We start from the raw sequence: 21,876 nt of genomic DNA, 5'->3' as shown, positions 1-21,876 counted from the left end.
AGGGCTTGGCTCCGAGATCCTCTTTGTCCTCACAAACGCTGCCCAGTGGTGACTCAGCCCAGGTACAAACCCACCTGGGGGCTTTATCTGTAAAACACAACATTCTTAAAGCAGAGGCTGGGTCCCTCCCTCGCTCTCTGCAAACTTCCTTGTATTAGACCCTTACACAACAGGAGCAGTCATACAGAAAGTGAAAGAGAAGAGGGGAAGAGCAGACATGGGTAAGAAGGTGGCAATGACAGGGAAACTGGGTGACAAAGAAAAAGGGAAAGAACATGGCAGAAGAAGGCAAAAGACACTCTGGAAAAAGAGGAATCCTGTTACAGTCTGCTCTCCTATTAAGGAAGAAAGTATTTCCACCAGCTAAACAGCAGCTCCTAAAAATAACTTCCTTGAAACACACAAGCTTTGGTCTCTGTGGAAACAGAGCTCCATCCGACGGAGCAGGAGAGCCAAGGAAAATTTCTGGATATGCTTGGGCACTTCTCCGGTGGAGCCCCATCAGAGAGTTCTAAACAGGCAGGGCAACACAGCAATGTGGAAACCAGCCTTCAGCAAAGCCAAAGCAGGAAACAGCTCAGTTACCATGGCCATATGCAAAACTCTGCTTTCACAAAGGGGGAAAAAAGAGAAGAAAAAAGGGCAAGCATACTTTTTTTCCCAAAGGAAACTCCATTACTGAGATGTGCAGCTACTGCTGTACAAATGGTGCAAGCACTTCTGCTCTCCCTTACCCACAAACACAGGTGGTAAAGCTCAAAGTTCTCCAGCCTATTTTAGTCTCAATAACCCACAAGCACACGGTGTGGCTTACACATTTTCATTTATGTGTGGAGAAAAAAACCCCAGCAACCTTCACAAGCAGGGCAGCTCTCTGTACCTGGAGCTTCAGGCCAGATCCAGCTAAGGCCCCCAAACACTCCACAGTCTATAATAACAGTAGTTTGGGTGTTTTTCCCCATGTGTTACTGCCTCAGTAAATACAAATGAGGTTAACCAGCAATTCTGGTCTCCCCATGCTAGCATGAGCTGTGTGCACAGAAGCTGAGTATTAAGAATCCACACCCCAACTCTTTGACTTACTCCTTCACAGAGTAATAAGAGACCTCAGTCATGCCAGCAGATCAGTGGGAATATTGCTGACAGAGCACAGCAAAGGAGGATGAGACACTACCTCCAGCTCCCCAGCTTGGGTGTGGCTCGGGCCATGTCCCTCCTCAGTTTCCTCATACAACATCAACGATGATCAATGGCCATGCAAAGCACCTCAGACTTCCTGGATGACAGCACCACGTGCAAACTATGTGTTATCTCAAAGCATCTTTAATTGTGAGCCTAAGATTCTGAACCCCTCCTCTCCCCAGGGCTCCAGCTTTGAGCCACAGAGCTAGAAATGTTACCACTGCTGTTTTTACTCTCTCCCTGCTCAGTGGAGAGCGCCAGTGGAATGCTGCTGCAAGGACTCCAGATGTGTCACAGCTGGACCCCTGCAACATTCACAGCCAAAGCTGCCAGTCCTCAAAAGTGCCAAATACATATTAATGAGGCCACTCCTTTTTTTACTGAATCCATGAAGTTAACCTCACCTTGTATTTTCGGTTTGAATTTTTACGGTATTTGCTGTCCCATTATCCCTTACCTGAACAGGAAAGCATAGAGAGCAGCCTGTATACAGCAACAGCAATAAATGAGTTTTCAGAAACTGCTTAAGCAGAGCACTTTGATGGCACAAACCCCACTCCATAACACTGCTGAGACTTAGTGTTTGACTGCCACTAAACCAAGGTAGGGACTGATGGGCGAGTTCCTCCTTACAACACAAAGTACATGAATTTACAAGGCCAGGAAAATGAGGTAACCAGCTTCTGGATTCTCACAAGGGGACTGAGTCTGAAACTGGGCACCCCCCTCTCCAGCAAACATCCACAAAATAAATTATTTTCAAGACACAAAGAAAATCCAGCATACATCAGGAATAACACAAATCATGACCCAATTTGGAGGAAATAATGACTTCTAGAGCACTTTTACAGGAACATACAGGTGCTCAGCTCTTCATAACCTATTCAAGCCTGTTTCCTTCTGTTTACACAAACCCATTTGTCACAAAATACTATTTATCATCTTTTCAAAATGCATTATCTCTAACAATCCAGAGGAATTTAGATCACTTGTTAAGAACCACAGATAGGTATTCTCTAGCATCATAATCATAAATAAGATAACCATGTATATTTTCAGAAAAAAGTGGCTATTTAATCCTGTATGAATCTAAAAATCTAATTTTGGGGGGGGGTAGAAAGAAAAACAAAAATCCTCAATTAAGTCACACATGCAAATTGCATATATTGACTATGATTTTGTCATGTGACTTTTACATTAAAATAAGTCAACACCAGCAACTTACTCAATAATGATTATTGCAAGAAACTTAAAACATCGGAACAAAACACTGAATTTTGCATTGTGCTTCAGCAAGTGCCACTCCAGCATGTCAGCCAAAATATCAGAGAAATTACAGCAGATTTTCAGTCTAAATGCCAACACTAAATTGAGAGGAAGACATTAGATTAAAGATTTTTTGAGTTAACCGTAACAACTCTCAAATGAGAAAAATCAGATTTCGAGATTCACAGGAAACCCTGGCACACATAAAGTGTCCCTGTGCCAGTTTCTCCAGTTTCCTTGAATTCACACAAACATAGGTCTAAAATTCTTTACGGTTTTACTGACACTGACTCTTTAAATCATGAGATTTCCTCCTTCTCATCTTCTTCCTCTCCAGGCCTACAAGTACTATGCAATTCAAGTTCAGGTACACCACACTCTATTTCACATCACATTTTCATGGTGCTAGGAGCCAAAAATGGGTTGTATTCTGGCTTATAAAGCTGCAAAAGAGACCAATTTTTCTGGCGTATGTCCCAGCACACAGTCACAGGAACAGACAATTAATTCCACAAATGTGTTCACTCTCAAAATAATTTAAATGGATGACAGAGAAATTTAATCCACCACAGTTTTATATCACTATTATTTTTACTATTGCACCAGATATTTGATTATGCTATGGAGAAACCCCAGGGCTAACCAATATAAGGTGATAGTGGAATTACAGAACGAACCTCTGACTCTTGAAAATGTCCTCTTACAGCCAATTTTGGAAGTTATTAGTAAATATCACACTCCTACAGGCTTGCTGGACTCTGTGACTGCAGCACTAATCCAGTGATGTACCAGCTCCTCTTTTCTTATCAATAATAAATTAATCAAGTGAAAGCAACTTCTAGGTACTTCTAAGGAGGATGATTTGCCCTGCAGTAACTTAATTATACCAAAGCATGAAATCACTGCAACTGGTTCTTGATTACTATCCTGTGACAATCAGCAATCTGTCATCAAACACTGAGAACAGTGCTCACAGTTCAGCCAAGTCCTGGCAAGGATATTGAGTATCACTGGAGAGCTCATGACAAAAGCAGGGATCTACACACTGCTGAGGAGTGAAGCCACTGCAAGTTTGCCCTGAACAACCAGGCTAGGTAAAGGTAAATGGTATTTCATGGCATTCTCAAGTACAAACTGTAATGAGATTACCTTTTAAATTAACTGAATTATGCTAATCTGCACTGAGTGGCTTTGGGGTGACAGCTGGGCGACTTCTTTTTTTAATCCAAATAATACTAATTTGTCTAAAAATTGTTCCTCTTTGAAATACAGCTTTAAGTCACCTTTTGTTCATGTGCCTCAAACATAGACTCCTGAAACTGTCATGTTTCAAAGTGGGAAACACCTTCTCTGACTGAAGTAAAACTGCTCAGGCCTCAGAGCAAGCCAAGTGCTCTTGAACAGTAAATCCATTCCCTTCCTTTTTTTTCCCCAGCTTCACCATTACAAGGAAGTTCCTTTTCCCCCAGGCAAAAGATAGGCAACCCGTGTTTGCACATCTATTTATGTTTTTAAGGAGCTAAAAAGTAAAACCTCCCTTGTTTTCTCTTATACTAAGGACTCAACTGCATTTATAACTTTTCTCCACCACAATAACCCAGGATACCGATTTTGGTGTTTGCTTTATGATAGATTTCTCATTTATCTACCACACAAACTAGCAGTTTTATGTATAAACAACAAACAGATTTGGAACAGTTGCTTCTGTCTGACTGAGAGTTTGTTGGGCTTTTTTTTCTTGGTTGCTTGTTTGGTTTTTTATTTCCCTAGATAGCAGGGAAGCAGGAAACAGAATTTTCATTAAATGTGCACTGAAATTTCAGCAGGAACTTGTGCCACAGGCATGCTGATGTAATAGAATAATTTAACTCCTACAAGCATTAATTCTTTCATATTGAGTGAAAGCAAGAAGGCCACTGACAAGCAAAAAGGACTCTTGTAAAACATCCAAGAAAAACGAGCAATGATGTGGCTCAGCCACCTGCTGAACTCCTACCTTCACTATTCCACTGCTTTATGACAAAAGGAGAATAACACTCCAAACTCAGTGCACATTCATGCAATGAGAGGGAGAGTGAGCACCCTCCTAAATTAATTCCTAAATAACCACCTCTAAATGTTTGGGGTTGTTTTATTTCTCTAATCATATGAGCAAATACAAACCAAACCTACTGTAAGTTGAAATACAAGAAGCTAATGAAAATAGGACCTAAACACGACGATATATTCAAACATAATTCTCACTGCCCCAAACTTTCTTTGCTTTAGCACCCTCAAAAATCAACTGGAGTTCTGCAGACAGCACTGGTCCAAGATTATAGCTTTGAATTTGAACAAACATGGGAGCTCTCTACTCATCACAGTTTCCTGCTTCTTCCAAAGTGCTTTCTTAGACCAATCTTGATTCACACCATTTAGTCCCATGACACAACAGGTAAATGGCATATAAAATGAATTTTTTACTCCAGTTATTTTAAAAATAGAGCACTGGAGTTAACTTTCATGAAGTATTTTGCATTTAATTAACATGCTCTGTAGCAAATAAACCTGGAATACAGAAGACTTAAAACTTTTGCTGGCCACTGAGCACTATCTTTATGACCACAGCATCAATAATGCACAAATACTGAGCCAGCTACTTCTGGTATATACTCTTTACTGTAAGCAGTGTACAAAACCTATACAGTCATTCTCTCAGGTACATTTAAATAAGTTGACACAGTAGAAAAAAAATGAGCTACTTTCACAGAGCAGCTCTTCCTACAGTAGCTTCTGAAGGAATCCAATATCTTCACCCTCAGTGTCTATCTCATTTCTCTCTTGCTGAGGTATTTTTACTTCAACTGCACACATAACCTATGCTCTAATATAACAGAGCTAAGATAGATGAGTGTACTCCTCACAACACTTGAGGTGACATTAAAACTTCAATCATCTTTACTTTTGCAAAAAGGCTGCACTTTTGGGGCATCCTACACTCAAAACCTGAAAAATAAGGTAAACTACTCCCTAAAATTGTGCACCTAGTAAGGGTTGCTATGAAAAACAAGAAAGATTTAATGATATCCATGTACATCAACCCATTATCTTTTAATGTAAAGACTTCAGTTAAAACAAGTCTGTGTCAACTAACACAGAAATGGATTCCCTAGGAGACATTAAGCAAACCTGAGTGCAAATATTAATACTGGTTATACATTCCCACAAGTTTTGTGCTTTCATAGCTGTTTCTTTGATTTCAACTACTTCCAAACTGGAGAGCCTTGCCTTATTCCTGAAGCTGAAATTTCACAGTGAGCCAATGCATTTTGGCTCACCTCCCAAGCCCATCACATAACCCTCCTCACCAGCCTTGGCTCAGCACTGGGAAACTGAGGCTTTACAAGCCTGGAGGAAACAATCTTGCAGCTCTTCCACAGTTCTCAAAGCATTTTTGTTCAGGAGCACTGTCTTCTTCTTCTGCTAGTATTTCCATCTGAGGAATTTCCAATTCCACTGAGGCCCCTCCGACCTCTGTCTCTGCTCTTGCCAGGACTCCTCACATCAAACACCAACTTCTGGGTGTATTTCCCTTCCCCTGCACCTAAAGCACCTCGCTGAGGTGAGGCCACCCTGCTGTGGCACTAATTGCCATGAGCTGCACCCATGCAAGGCTTAAGCTCTGACTCATGAGCTGGGATTATTCATGGGAGGAGTAGGGTGGCTTTTGACCAGACCTGCTGCTTGTTCCACCCATGTCTGAATTTCTCCCCCTCCACCAGCTACACCCCAGCTGCCCACAAAACAGGGAATAACTGTGCACAAACCAGGACAGTCAAGACAAAAAGAAATGGCTCCAGTTAAGTCTTCTTTCAATGTGTCATCATGTGAAAATGAACTGTATAAGCATAGAATGAAACAAGACTAACCTAGGCTGGAATGGATCAAACTGCAAAGCTCACCAAAAATGTCTTACCAGGTTTGCACAGCTGGTTAGTCACACTGTAACTTCATAAAAAAGCTATTCCTGACCTAAGGATCTTAAATTAGACGTATATCTGGAAATTCAGCTGAAGGCAGTTAGTTGCCTGGATGCTATAGCAGCATTAAGTGGTTTACCCACACTGGAATTAATACTTTGGAGACTAATATTTGCAAGATTAGGTGAAAAAAAGACAAAGCAGAGCACTCAAATATATCTATAGATCTCGGCCCCTGAACTGTTCAGGTAACAAATTCTACTGCTCTTTGAATTCAAAATATTTTCTTTTGTGTGGAGGGCTTCTGCTTTGTAGTTTGTTTGTTGTCTGTGCTTCTTTCCATTCTTGCCTTCCTTTTGCATGCTCTTTTATCTGTTTATTGTAATTTTGTCTGTGTCTCAGTCTTTAAGTAAAAGCTATTTCATCTACAGGTCTTACTAAGAACTTCATATTCTCAAATATTAGCAACATTAAATGACTTGGTTTTGCTACGATTATTTAATATAGCTGACAAGCCATTAAATGTGAAATATGTGGCACTGATACAGCATTTTCCTTACATCACTTACAGACAACTGTAGCTGTATCTAAAACACAAGCTGGTAAAAAGAGAAAAGATTCAAGTATTACCTCCATAATGCTAACAGAGGAGAACAAAGAAAAAATTGAACTGTCTACACAAACAGCAGGTGCTCATATCCAAAATCCTATTACAGCCGACATTTTCACACTGTTCTTCAAAGACCCCTGCAAATCTGAATGCTGTCTCTCCCACAGAGCACCAGAGCTGGAGTCCAAGAGGATTACACAGGAGCTGGAATGGATAAGACCTCGCAGGAATGCAAGCAGACAAACTGGATACAACATTTCCTCCACGCAGAAGCATTAGAGTAGCTCAGGCAATGATTTGAGTCTCCAACAAAAAAGAGATGAGAGAGCAGAAAGGCAGGATGGAGAACAAGAACGGCAGAGAGGTTGTGATACAAAAGTGATCCATGGCAGCAAACTGCTCCAATGTTCCTAAAAAGAATCAACAGCAGATGAAGGCATCTGTCCGCAGAACATGAGCCTTTTAGCAGCCAGCATTGTATGAAGATGACTCAGCTGGCAGTAGGATTTCTGTCTCCTTTATAGACTTACATTAACATGCTTAAGCACTGTAGAAGAACTAAGTTATTAGGTAAGAATGAGCTCCTCTCAGAGAAATGCAGTATCTCAAACACTGAAGGACTCTATAGAGAAGCCCAGTAAAAATGTGGCATGGTTTGTGTTATCCAGGAGGCCGTACATCCTGCTTGGACAGTCCTTCAATTCCCTGGAAACATTTGGTGTTTCTCTGAGTTACTCTAACCATTTCCACAGACTCGAAGAAAGACAGTATTTTCTTTTGATTTAAGAATCAAAACAATAGGCTCTTCCTCTGCAATGACATGTCTCGTGAATTATAAATAGGAGAAAATCCTGCTTGGATAAATGACACTGTAACCTCTATTTTTCCCCACCCCATGGTAAGTGGAGAAAACACATACCAATTTTTTATTTGCTCAAAACACTGAGCTTTGTCACAGCGTGAATCTGCATATGTTTAAACATCTGCTTTCAAAAAGTGCCAAATTCACAGCCTTGCAGAAAAACACAACTCTCCTGACGAGTCTCTGTCTTGCTCAATTATCCATTTTCAAGTGGATTCGTTAAATATTCCAGCAAATATCAAGAACAATACGTGACAAATGGAAGATGACAGTCATTTCATGAAAGCAGTTTATTACCTGAAAAGATTAATCCAGTGTCTTTTCAGAGACAAGAAAACCTCTGTGTTGTTTTTTTCTGTGCCATTTTTATATTGGCACTCTTGACTTTTAAATCAGACTCATCTATTCTTTTCTTTCCAAGCATCCTCATCTTGCACATGTTCCTTTAATGAACTTTTAGCACAATCAATGTTCAACCCCCAGTAACAGTCAATATAAACCTAAGATGATTAAAAAAATATATAGCAATCACCAGGATTAACAGTGCCATATGTTTTAGAACAGCAGACCACTGATAACTAGTTCAGAGCTTAAAAATCAAATTTCCTAGCCACAGTCTTTATCACCACAAACCCAGGGACTAAATCCCTCTTCCCTTCTCCCAGTAAATACTACTTAGAACTCTGTACAATAAAATTCAGCACAGAGTTGAAGTTTCTTCTGTGTACTTCTGTTTGGTTGAAGTGATTATAAAATCTGACTTGTGCTAAGAAAGTGAAAAGATAGCCCCAAAAAAGTAATTTATTACAGAAACATATCTGCATTTAATGATATTAGCATCAGTAATGCTTTAATGATTAAGCATCAGTAAATTTAATCGGTCCTAAAGTAACAAATCTTATTCTAAAAAATGGGAAGAATACATCTGTACACCTAGAAACGTACCAGCTTTCTGAAACTCAGATGATAAAATTCAGTCCTGAAACCAGGTCATATACACATGTTCAGCTTATGCAGCTGTCTTATCTGGGATCACTGGAGTAAAAGACATTTTGCCCAGATTGTGAAAATCAAGAGGTTTTAACAATGATCAAACAGCAGACTTGGAGACTTTGTTTTCTGCCAACACACCTAGTGTTAGCAGAGCCAACTGCTTTTGTAGTGTTTTTAGTGAAAGATTTCTTGCTAGTTAACTTTTTGCTCTCAGAAATGGACGCTTACCAAGCAATTGCCAGCTATGCTACAAGAAGCAGAAGTACCTCAAAGTGGATGAAGGACAACTGTTAATGCAATCACTTAAGGTCATTATTTCAGCTGATGCTAAAGGTAGAAACCCATCTGCAGCTGCATCTTAGAAATTTAAAAAAATAAAAATGAGAAGAAAAGCAGCTTCTGGATCTTATTCATGCTCCTATTTGCCTGTGTCTCTGACACAGCCCTTGTAAAACATATAGCCTCCCCCTGCTTGACTGTATGCAGTATCACCACAGAACAACTGGTTATGCAGGAAAAAATGTTAGCAATTCCAGTCCATGCCACACCGGCACTTAAATGCCTCCCAATAAACCAGCACAGTATAAAGAAGTCTTGTACTGCTGGGGTTTCTATTTTTGAAATAGCAGATAACAGCACAGTGCTTGGAAAAGAAGTGTATTAATGTCTAGGTTACTACCCAAATTGGCATTTGGCCATGTAGGTTTTCTGCAGTTCACCATTTCACAACATGGACACTTGCTGTTACAAGCTACTACTCTTTACTCCCCCAATCCACATTTTTCCTATTTTGCTCTGCACAGTTCCAATGGATATATTGTTCTCCTTTCTCCTAATACCAACAAGTTTCCAAGAGAGAGGCATAAGAGAAATAGGGAATGAGAATTTAAACCTTTTTTAGGAGGAAGTCTGGCCAGTTCTGTGGAGAAGAACAGGAAAGAACACAGTTCACATGGCCCAGAAACACCAGGAATAGTGGTAAGATGAAAAACAGAGTAGCAGACAACAAACAATGCCTGCTAAATCCTCCTCTGCCCCTCAAAATTTCAGCAATTAAATGAGCTAAGTTTAAGCTAACACTGCTACCTTTATTTCAAATTAACACACAAATTTATGTACTAAAAAAAAAGAAAAATAAAATACTGTTGTGAAAGTCAACCAAAGAGAATAATAATCTTTAGTGCAATTTCATCTGCTGCTGAAATGCAACAAATGTAGAACTATATCCAGGTAAGAAATAGCCATGGTACTTAGGTTTTATGTTCTTTATTATGAATATTAAAGTGGATTTTTGGATAGAAAGAGTAATTTCCTGAAATAATTGGGAGGTGCCAGATCCTATTTGTGTCAATAGTGTCTGTTCAATGTTCTACACAAAATGATCTAGAGATCTTAGGTGAGCTTTGACAGAAGGACATCCAGTTTGGAAGGGTGGGATATTTGGCACCAGATTCCTTCATCTTAGGAAAAAAATGAACTCAATAAATCAAGGAGACTTTACAACCCACTCGCTCTCTACAAAACTCTATGAACATTCAGGATTTATGACAATATTATCTTTCAAGATCTATCAAAAATTTCAGATCCAAATTATCTTCAAGTATGTTCCGTCATCTTCATTTTTTATTAATGTAAATACAGATTAGAACAATTTCTTTTTCTAAAAGCCAACTTTGTGCCTGTATTCCTTTACAGATAGTCATTTCTGCATTATCAGATTGATTTTTAGTATAAATTTCAAAGAGGGCATAAAGAACTAATTGTACTGGGCCTATGCACGGCAGTCTTTAGACTTGAACATCACCTTACATGAATAATTAGCAGGAGTTCAGGGCAGAGGGCACAGGGTTTTGCTATCAGAGAAACAGAAGGTTGGAAGCTGGCAGAGATACAGCAAGTCAAAACCTTTTAGGCTCACTGGCCAGGCTTAAGGTTAAAACCCCACTTAACATCTTCAACTGCTGTACTGACTCCTCAAAGGGCGCTGCTTCTTGCATCAGAAAGCGCTGCCTGCAACACATGGTTCACTCCCAGTGTATTTATTAACCAGTGTGAGCAAAGGTTACGTTCATAAACCCTATGCATAAAAATAGCAAAACTGTAGCTGAAACATTACCCCGCCTCTTCCCACAACTCCGGCACTTTTACAGTTTGTTGCACTTGATGAGATACCCAGACTGAAACAGTAACTTTTTCTGTAACATTAACACACATTAAAGCCCGTGCTTTACCAGAAAAGGACGAGCTTTTTGCAGTAGGCAGCTACAACAAAATATACTACAAACAAAATGTGTACTACAACTTAAATATGCAAGCTGAGGTACATTTGAGTGTTAGCAGAAGGAGGAAACAGACTGGCTCTTGAGTAGCTGCCTCGAGGTAAGAATTGTCCAGGGAACACCTCCAAAGTAAATGTTATACTAACTTAGCTACTTCTTTCAAAAAATAATCCAAAACAACCCTTAAACATACAAACACCTTTGTGAGAAATGAAGTTCTAACCAAAAAATACCAAGAGCATTTTCTTAAAAGATGTCACTTTCTCCAGGCTGTCCTACAGCCAAATTCTCACTTAAACAAACTCATCAGATGTTGGGGAAGACAAATTTGTACAGAGTTGAGACAATGATTAAGTTCTGCCCAAACTGGTCCAATGCTTAAGGCAGCAAGTCAACTTCTCAAACTTTCCTTTAAAGTGTAAATAGTTCTACACACCATTTTGGTTATAAAGCGCTCAAAAGAAGTTCACTTTGTATTGTTGTTGGCTTTTTTTTAATTTTGCATATTATTAAGGCTTGCAATGTATTGTATAGTGTAGCAGTTAAGACAAAATGTCTTGTTTAATTTATTATAAAGAACGACTAAGATGCATGGAATAATACTAAAATAATCCAAACCTAATCTCAGTTTATCTGCATACTGGAAAAAAAACCAGCTGGTTTTGCTCCTTTGCTGATGTTGAACACCATTTTTCCAGCCCTGTAAGGACATTCATAGCAAAGCTAACTAAAAGTTAGGAATGTTTAGAAAGGTTTTCTAATCTGAGCAAAGCCCATTATAAACAACCTTATTAAAGGAGAAACATTTCAAGCCATACTATTAAAGAGTGCTTTCCTGAGAAATGTGTTGAAGTTGGAATTAGACCTTTAAATTTTGTTGGCTCCCATTATCCATAATCCCACAGTTGTTCTGCTGCACACAGAAAGAAATGGCCATGCCATAGAACAGAGTTAAAATTTACTGGTGTAACATACTGGGATCATAAGAAATGTAGCAGTATCCTGTAAAAAAATAATAAAAAGAGTATCTTAGAGCTTCTAGCTGGCACTGCATGCCTTAAGAAGGGTCACTTGCCAGACACTGAGCTATGCAGCTCATTTAGCAGCATGCCTGGGCTGATAAATAAGGCTCCCATGAGTCAAAGTTCTTAAAGTAACATTTCTATACGTAAGCAGGCTTTTTTTAATAAGGCACAGGAACACTAATCTTCCTAAAAACATAGCCCAAACTGTCTAACGTGACAATCAATTCCCTAACAACAGCTGAAAACAGAATTTTCATCTTGAAGGTACACCTAGAAAGAACTTCAAGAGACTGTACCAATAAATAATATTACTGTCAGAAAAGCATATGTGAAGGTCTTCTAACAAATTTGCAACACAAAATAAAAACCAGAAGCAATACTTTGAGGTTACCTCTCATTTAAATTTTTCCCTTTAGACTTCAAGGCAAGTATACTAACTTAAAACCTCATCTTCCACATCAACATCATTCTTTTTTTTGTTAACCCACATGGAATTCCCCTTTTTGAAAGTTGAGAGGTTACAGATTTAATTCATGATTATAGGGATTTTCCCAAAGACATGCATGTGCTTATCAGGAGACATCAAAGTAAGGGTGGGAAGGTGGGTGGGCATTGAGCCAGATCCAGCTGTTTAGCCCAATTTTGTGCCTTTGTATTATTTGGTCTCATAATCAGCAAATCCAACCACAATGTTGAATTCTAACAGGAGAACCTTTGTTCTGTAAAGCTAACAAATTGGCTAAAAATATAAAGATATGGATACAGATAATGCCAGTATAACTCTGTCATTATACAACTGACCTATGCCTGCACCTTTCTGTGATTGTTTGTGGGCAGCAGAGCTTAATGTGCAAATAACAGTAACCCATTTTTCTCAAATTAGCCCTTGGAATAAAGAATGCAAAGATGTTCCTCTGTCCTTAAGCTGACACTGCACTATTCATCCATCCCATTCCACATTCTCAGCCTTCTGTTAAAAGCATCTTTATTCTACTGTGTTCATACAGCACTTCCTGGGTTTGCAATCCCACATTTCCCACTGCTCCTAAACCTGACACACTGAAAAAACCCCACACTGCCAAGAAAACACTCAGTTTTAGTCAGGAATGAAATTGAGCTTCATCATCAGATGTCAGGCTGAGCATGCAAGACCAGTATAAGTCATTCATCCAAAAACTGGAAAGCAGGGCAGTCAAGATGAAGCAGTACCAAACGGGTCACTGAAACTGCTTATTCAATTCACCAGTGCTTGTCTGCAGCAATCTCAACTATCCACCACAAACTGACACAGGAGATACAGGGAGATACTGTCTATCAGTTGGTTTGGTTTTGTATTTTAGGCCATACAAACCCAAGCTTTAAGACTCAGACAAAAACTAATTCTTAATCACTTCATTTCAGATACCTAAGAGCCACCAGCATTCAAAAATTGTAAAAAGATGTTTTTCCCTAGAGTCAGGAAAACACAAGGAACCCATCATCTTGTACATAGTAGGCTTTAACTCCTCTCAAGTTCAGTGGCAACTGAAGCTATCTCCTAATCCACAGGAAAATATTTCTGATCTTCTTATGTGCACTTGGCAAAAGCAAGCCTGAATGTATACAAGCACGCTAGGTACAACACATCTGCACCTTGTTTTGTGACTCATTTCAACTGCTTCCAATGCAGCCTTGTAATTTATTTAAATTTGTGAAGGGGGCCAGAAAGGATTTTAGTTATTCATTAAATTTATTATCAGCTTTCAGGAAAAAAGAACAAATAACACAGGATTTTGGTTATTTTCTTTACTAGTGCTGCATAATCTTGAGACTGTTGGCCTTAAAACCAACAGAGAATACAACTGTGGAACTTGTGGGTTTGGGGCAGGGATGAAAAGTTAGTATCATCACGTTGACACATCATATTAAAAGGAAATAGGAAATTCAGACTTTAGTCCCAGCAGTCAGGCTCCAAACAGCCAATACCTGCCACTGCTCTTGTACTAGTCCATCTCCACATGAAGAAACATCAAAGGACTGAAAAACCCCAAAACACTGCAAAGGACCTGTTTTCTTCCTTCAGTATGGAAAGAGCAATATCCATTTGCTGACTGTCAGTTTTTCCCACAAAGCCAGTTGCTGGCAGATAACCATTTGTTACCCTGAAGTGGTTTCCACCTAGCCATTTCCACAGTCCTGGGCAGCACTGCTACATTTTTCTCTTGTTCTTTTTACTTACGTTCAACTAATGAACCAGCGTGAACTTAGCGCAGCACTTCGGAATGTTTCTAAGTAGCAGAGTAACAGGGAGTAAAGAGTGAATTTTGGAAGGTTTTTTTCTTTTTGAGGTTGTGATGGACTGGAGGCTGACCCTGGCTTCAGAGCAAAGCCATTGAGGTTCACACAGTCCAGCTCACACTCCCCTGTCAAGAACAAACTGAACAAATCTAAGAGCTACCAGCAACATGCACAGGTCAAACAGCCAAGGCAGAGCAACCATCAGCTCAGCCTCAAAAAGTGACACTTCTCTATCTAGAGAGGAAAAGATGCCTTTCCTGTGCACTTCATGTAATTTAGTGCTAAAGAGCAGTTACTTCAGCATGGAGGGTTTAACAATATGTTCCTCTAGGAATCTTCTATATTCAATGCTCTGATGATGCTGAGAACCAGGTCCTACAACCTTTGTACATCAGGGTAAACCAATCTCTCCAGTTCAGGCAGTTGAATTTCAGGACTATCCACACTCAGGAGAGCATGTACTGTTAGCCAAAGGCTCTTTGGCAGCTTAATTTAATTCCCAAATAACACCAGTTGTAAAACATCCTTGAAAGTGAAAAGTTTCCTCTTTTTTTTCCTTTTTAAACAAGCTTTGATCTTGTAGTCCTGACAGAAACAGGGAAATATTTAACAAAACTACTTTTACTTCAGTGACTAAAAGACGTAATACAACACCAAAGCTCAGTAAACATTTTGAATGACTTTGAACATCAGAGCACCTGTTTTGAACAGTTGTTGGTATTTGTCCCAAGGATGCTCATCATCTGAATGAATCTCTGCTCATTGCAGAGATTAAAAAGCAGAGGGTTGTGTATGTATCTATTTTTGCTCAAGGCTATATGCAGCCTTTCTTGAAGTATTGACCATAGCAGGTAGAGTAAGTTAAGTTTTAGAGGATAGGAGTTTAAAACAATGCTCTGGAGACATTGTAACAACATTACTGAAAAGCTGCTATGACTGCACAATCTACCAGGTGATGCTCCATGAAGAAAGGAAACGCTATTAATTCCTATTAGTAAGGACTATTAATTGTGACTCTGCCAAGCACTGCCCTTTGTCACGTCAGGATTCAGTTGGAAACTTTTGATAAAAACGTTTAAGCATCTAATCTAAAGAATTTGGCTTAGATCATGCACAAAATATGGTGCTGGTGAAAGAAGATTCTGTTGCAAAGAAAGTTAAAGTAGAAATTGACTGTTTTGATTAGGCAAGGTAAAAAAACCCCGAAGTTGTCATTCACCTGGGAAGCTGTAAGCGCCTCATCACATCAGAATGGAGACAACTAAACTGACACAACCTCAGAAGATTAGTTATCACTCTGGCCTAATCCAATTAGGTGTGTTTCCTGATTTTACTCAATGTAAGACTTCTCCACCAGCTCCCACACAGGAAACAGCAATAATCTGGTAATCAGCACCACAAAGAACAAAATTCCTGCATAATAAAAGTTTTGGTGTGCATTTCTTTTAACATTAAATTTGGCAAAACAGTTTAAAAAACTATTTGAACATTCTATCTGCTACCCAGTGATTAAAAGCCTGTGGATTTTACTACAAAACTTCACAATTCAATTCCTTTCATCATATCGTATTGACCAAGAAGCATTAGGGAAACTAAAACTGAACCAATGCTCTCCTATGGGTTGAAAGACAAATTCAAATGCACCTTTTTTGAGAATTAAAGATTTAAACATTACAATAACATTTATCATTTATTAAAAGCTTAAAAATTAGTTTATATTGTGCACCATGAAAAACAAATTAAGCTGTACCTTGTTAAATGCAACAAGAACAGCTCTTCTAAACTATTTATTAATTACATTTTCTTCATTTCCTTTCAGGATCCAAAAGATGGACCAACAGGTTCTGCTCTTTGATATTTTACTACAGAAGAAGAGGGAGTGGGGCAGCAGTGCCTTCTTTCTTTTGACTGGGATTTTAAAACACTTCACCAACCTTCTCCAAATTTTTAGGGAACATACAAATTGATTTTAATATAAATAGCATGTGATCGACAAAGCAGCCACGGTTTTGTTCTTCTGCACTGAACCCAAGCCCTACATGTGCATCCTGTTTTTAAGTACTGTACATTGTCTTAATGTAAAAGTGTTAGAAAGTTCAGCCTTCCCATGTAGGATTCAGGAAAGGGGGGGAAGAGGAGAACAATCAAGTCATTTTGTACAGATGTTGCATTAAGACAATCAGATATTAGGATAAGAGACACATCTGAACAAAAAGCAGCAACTTAAAACCACATGGACAATGAGAGAAGACAGTCTGATACACATTCTCTCCAATTTGGTTCTGATTTTGACACAGAACAAAATCAGTCCAATCTGCCTAAAATAAAACACTTACAAAAATATGACCTGCAGCAATAAGACAGAAAACTCTTTTTGAGAAACACTGAGATATCAGATGGAAATTTGTTAATCAAGTGGAGAAAAATACATATAAAAGACTGAATTACTGATCAATACTTGATACTGGAATGAAAACAATCAAATCTACAATTACAGCCTCTGAAGAAAAATCTATAAAAATTCATTTTAAGGGAACCAAATTGTATGTCAACATCTTTACTGGGCTGAAAGACAGAATTCAAAAACAGTAAAATTATCCTTTAAGATATAGTATACTCCTAAGAAGAAATACTGAATTCCTTTAAATCAGGGGAAATTATTTATTTTATAAAGACTAAAAGAATGGAGAATAGTTTGCAAAGATAGGCTGATAACTGAAACTGAACAAAAGAATTTGATGATTTTATTTTTTCATCCACCATTTTCAGATAGCTTTATAATCATTTGTTATGTAAGGTTTGATTTCTAAACATGTATGTGATAGCAAGATCCTTGTTCCAGGACCTTGAAAAAACACAGTCAGAATCTGCAGCCATCATGGCAACCCCTGCCAGCTCACCATCGTTTCTAAAATTTGACAGCTTTCTCCAAGCACAGGTTAATCCCCACCTTCCTCAAGGCAAATTTCAAAAGACACCGATAAATTAATGATTGCAAAGTATCAGTGGTACTTCAGAGGCACAATTTAAAAGGAAAAGAGTTTCAGACTTCCAACATTTTAATGATTTCTTTCTGCTGCCAGGTGGAACGTCTGGTGGATTCAGAAGAGCAACAGCTTCCCACAGAACTTAGCACAGATGACTAAATGCTTTTGATGGCACAGTAAACCTCTATTTTAAGACATCACTTTTAACTTTGCATTACAGTTCACTACCATATGACTGGAGGCCAAACGCCAGGAATTTGCATTAAGCATGAAAGCATACACAGTCTCCTGGAGCTACTGAGGAACTGCTGCAGCAGGAATCCTGTAACATGACATTTTACCTCAAGAGGCATACTGGTATTTCTGCTGCAGAATATTTCACTTAGTCGTGAGCCACTTGGATTGAGGACTAGCAAATGATCGGTCTTGTAAAGTTCACACTGTTACTTGGAAAATTCATCAGCAGAAAGAGTAAGGTTTCAGCTCATACCTGTTACAAACACAGTCATCTGTTAATAGAATTAACTTTCTATTGAAGCTAACACTTTACAGTGACCGAATTCTTTACTGGGCACCTAAAATACTGTAATCGTAGAATCACGAAATTGTTAACACTGGAAAAGACTTCAAAGAGCATCGAGTCCAACCATTAACCCAGTACCACTGTGTTCACCACTAAACCACACTCCAAATGCCACATTCACACAACCTTTGAACTATTCCAAGGGTGGTGATGCCATCTCTTCCCTGGGCACCCAATTCCAATGGCTTTTGGCTCCTACAAACCAGACCAATGATAACTACTCTAACTGTACTCTCAAGGTACACTAAAACGTGGGATTAACAAACATGGCAGAGGAGTTGGGAAATTTCAAACCTCAAGTTAAGGTGGAAAGCAGAGCCTAGATCTTGTATAAACCACTGAAGGGACACTAATGGAAAACTACAAACCTGTTCAGTCATACTTTTATTGAAGAAGCCCAACCCTCTTAGAGCAGGTTGGGCACGTGTTGGCATCATGTACTGGACCAGGTTTCTTAAAAGACTGAAGTGAAGGAACCCCTTGTTTCTGGGCCTACAAAGAAGCACCGCCGGGCAGATGTGAAAGTGCTTTTTCAGAGCTTGCAAAGGTTTAAATAAAATAATATGATCACCAAAACATCAAGTGAAACAGAGAGAAAACACAGCAACTGAAGGATGAACATTAACTAGGCTTGGTTTAGACATAGCACTTTTCCTCCCTTGAACCTTATTTACATCACCCGTATGTGTTGTATGGCACTTAATAATTTATTATGCATAGAGCATATCAAAATTACTTCTTTACATAAGACCATATTATTTATATTCAAGGAAACAAACCTTTTTTAAAGTCCTGGAAAACAAGCCCAGAATCTGGTTTGCTCACCAAGCAGACAGAACACATGCTGTGCAAGGATAATTTCTCCCTACACCTTTCTCCCCCCGCTCTTTGTTTGACTTAGGCAGAGCAATGTCAAAAGGCATTTGGACTCCACAACTAACCAATCCCTGGATTCTTGCAAAGCCAATTATCTAAATTAGTAACAACTCCTGTCACTATTTCTGAAACTGGCACGTATCCCCAAGATAGACATTAAATACGCATTTCACGCAAGCCAAGTTTGTCTATGCAATGCCAGAGCCAAGAACTGAAAATGTTCATCGCTCTTGTCTCTTGGCCTACTACAATTTAAGCTTTTTAAAGCTCTTTCTTTCAGGACATGTTCTGTGAGGTCATACTTTAAGAACCACTTATGCAACAGCAAAAAGAGCTCATGGTTTCTGTGGACAGAAGCACGAGGCCCAGGGACGGCCATCAATTGTAGCAAGGAGGCAGAGCCAGCAGCTCAGGATTTTCTAGAAGCCAAGGGCTCACAGTTTCCACTCACCATGCTGCCTCTTGCCAGAGCCTTCTCACTCTTGCTCCATCCCTTTGGATGCCACATACTTTGGCATCTCCTGGCAGAAACCCCAGCTCTACTTCTAGACGTCAACACTTTTTCCTTCCAGCCCACTACCATACTCATTGGATAACACTTGTTTGGAGGCCAAAGAGAAAGACATCTATGTTGCAGGAGCTTGCACGAAACCCCAAACATGTCATGCACACCAGCAGTTTCCTGGTAATCCCTAGCCAAGGCTGCTGCCCAATTCAGTCAGAGCTTTGGCTCGCCTGGGTTACCTCTAAGTGTAGACATGGCAGGCAAGTGTCGAACAACAGGTTTATTGCAGTCTGCAAGCTCAAACTGCAACCAATGCAATATGTCCTGCTCAAGATGGAGATTTTCAATGGTGAAGCAATGGCTAACACAAATTACAGCTGAATAATCCTCTAAATCTAGAAAAAGCCAAAGGATGAAGGATTTTCCATCATTTTAGCAAATGAAGCCATCCAGTAAATCACACTGTAGCTGTTCATGGAACATCTGGTGAGGCCACCACAGTAGCTGAAACCATTTACAAACCCTTCCCTTCCGCTCAGCAAGGTTAACCGTGCAGACTTACTAGGATTAAAGGGAGATACAGAAATACCTTGTCACCAATATCCATTTACCTTGTCCTGAGGGCCTGCCAGGCTGCATCAATGTCTGCATACAGGTTTTTCTCAGAGGGCTTGCCGGTGCTCACCCCGTAGCCAGAGTAGTCATAGGAGAAGACGTTGCAGTTGATGCGGGAGCCAAGGCCAATGTAGAAGCTGCACATCTGGCCCAGGTCCACAGCATTACCGTGCGAGAAGAGCAGCGTGTACCGGCCAGTGGGGGCACAGCGAACGAACATGCAGCCCAGCCTGTTATCTCGGGCCGTGCGGGAGAAGAACACTTCCACGGCATCCAGTTCCCGCTGGGAATACTGCCAGTCGGCCCGCTCGCTCAGGTGCAGGCTGCAGGTGCCCGATCCCGTGGGGGTGCCCGCCGCGGCCGCCGCCCCGGGCTCCTGCTGCTGCTCGGGCTGCAGCACGGTGTAGGTGGGCTCCGGGGGCAGGAAGGCCAGCTTGGCAGCGATGCGGCTGGGGCAGGGCGGGCAGCAGAACAGCCAGCACAGCTCGCCCAGAGAGAAACCGTTCATTCTGGGGCCTTGTTCTGGCATCAGAGACGCCGGAGAAAAGCTAAACCCCTCCTGGAAAGAAGTCACACGGAACCGACCCAGAGCCCTCCTCCGACGCGACCTGCCGCCTTCCTGCGAGGCCACCAGCTGCCCTCCCAGAACGCAAACAATGGCAACCTTGCAAGAACTACAGTTCAGGAACAGCAATGCAGCTCTTCAAAGCCTGCAAACTGCTTATACGAACAAAAAACACAACCCCACGTAACACAGATGGGCTACAGCCAGCCCTCAACCCCCCCCACAACTAACGCTACAGCAAATGCAACTCTCCAAAACACGACCTAGACCCCCCTCGCAGCACATGAGCCACACGTACACATTTACAAAATGAATTCCCCGATGCCACGGCTCAGTGAGGCGCTCCAGCCCCGGAGCCGGCCCCCCGCACGGCACATGCAGGATCCAGGGGAGCCCCTTCCCGCACAGCCCGCACCGCGCGCGGCTCCGCCCGCTCCGCCCCGGCCCCCGGGACGCCCCGCCAGGCAGCGAGGGGCCCCCGCAGCGCCACCGCCCCCGGCCCGGCCCCGGCAGCGTCCGCGGAGGAGGAAGATGAGGAGGAAGAGGAGCACGAGGAGCAGGATGAGGAGGGCCCGAGGGGAAGGGGAAGGCAAGGTCGAGGCTCAGCCGCGCGCGGCCGCGGGCAGGGCCATGCCGGCTGCGGCGCGCAGGCAGGAGCGGGCAGCGGCCATGTCCCGGCTCCCCCTCCGCGCCGCCGCAGCGCTTCCGGGTTACGGGCGAGGAGCGGCGCCGCCGCAAGTGCCGGGGCGGGTGCGGGGCTGTGCCCGGCCGCGCCCGCAGCGCCGCCGCCTGGGCGGGGCGCCGGGAGGTGCGGGAGGAGCGGGAGCGGGTCCCGCAGCGCCGGCCGGGACGCAGGAACCGCCGCCGGGCCCTTTAAGGGACCCCCCCCCAAAGCCCTCCGCCGGCCGCCCACCCTCGCGCGTGCGCGGCGGGGCCGGGGGCGAGCGGCGGCGCGCGCGGGGGCCATTTCGCGCCCTGTGAGGGCTCTGTGAGGGGAGCCCCGGCCCGGGGCACCCTGAGCGGTCACACCGGGGACAGTGCCAGCCCCAGCCCCGTGCGGGGCTCCGCACGGCCCTGAGCATCGCTCCTCGAGTTGTGCAGCAATGCCAATGGAGCTGCTGCTCCGCAGTGCACAATGCTCCGCTCCCCGGCTGCCGGGCGAGCTGTGCGCCCCAGGCTCAAAATCTCTGGAGGATCTCTGGATTTGTCGGCGGTTTCAAGAGATACCACGGAAAACTTAAAATGGTGCAATTGCAGAAGCCTCATTTCCTTAGAAAATCGGGGTAATGATC

The 21,876-nt window shown here is 41.7% G+C and overlaps 1 protein-coding gene across 1 annotated transcript in view; it reads right to left on the bottom strand.

Annotated features, from left to right (window-relative positions):
• Positions 1–21,272, bottom strand: part of ABHD17C (abhydrolase domain containing 17C, depalmitoylase) — a 30,934-nt gene extending 9,662 nt beyond the window's left edge. The window contains exon 1 of the mRNA XM_063412353.1: positions 20,016–21,272. Within this exon, the coding sequence (XP_063268423.1) occupies positions 20,016–20,548 (533 nt within the window). The 5' untranslated portion in view covers positions 20,549–21,272. The remainder of the gene's footprint in view (positions 1–20,015) is intronic.
• Positions 21,273–21,876: the final 604 nt, after the last annotated feature.

This window comes from Prinia subflava, chromosome 15 (assembly GCF_021018805.1).
Source record: "Prinia subflava isolate CZ2003 ecotype Zambia chromosome 15, Cam_Psub_1.2, whole genome shotgun sequence".
NCBI classification, from domain to species: domain Eukaryota; kingdom Metazoa; phylum Chordata; class Aves; order Passeriformes; family Cisticolidae; genus Prinia; species Prinia subflava.
This window is presented reverse-complemented; position numbering and strand designations above follow the sequence as displayed.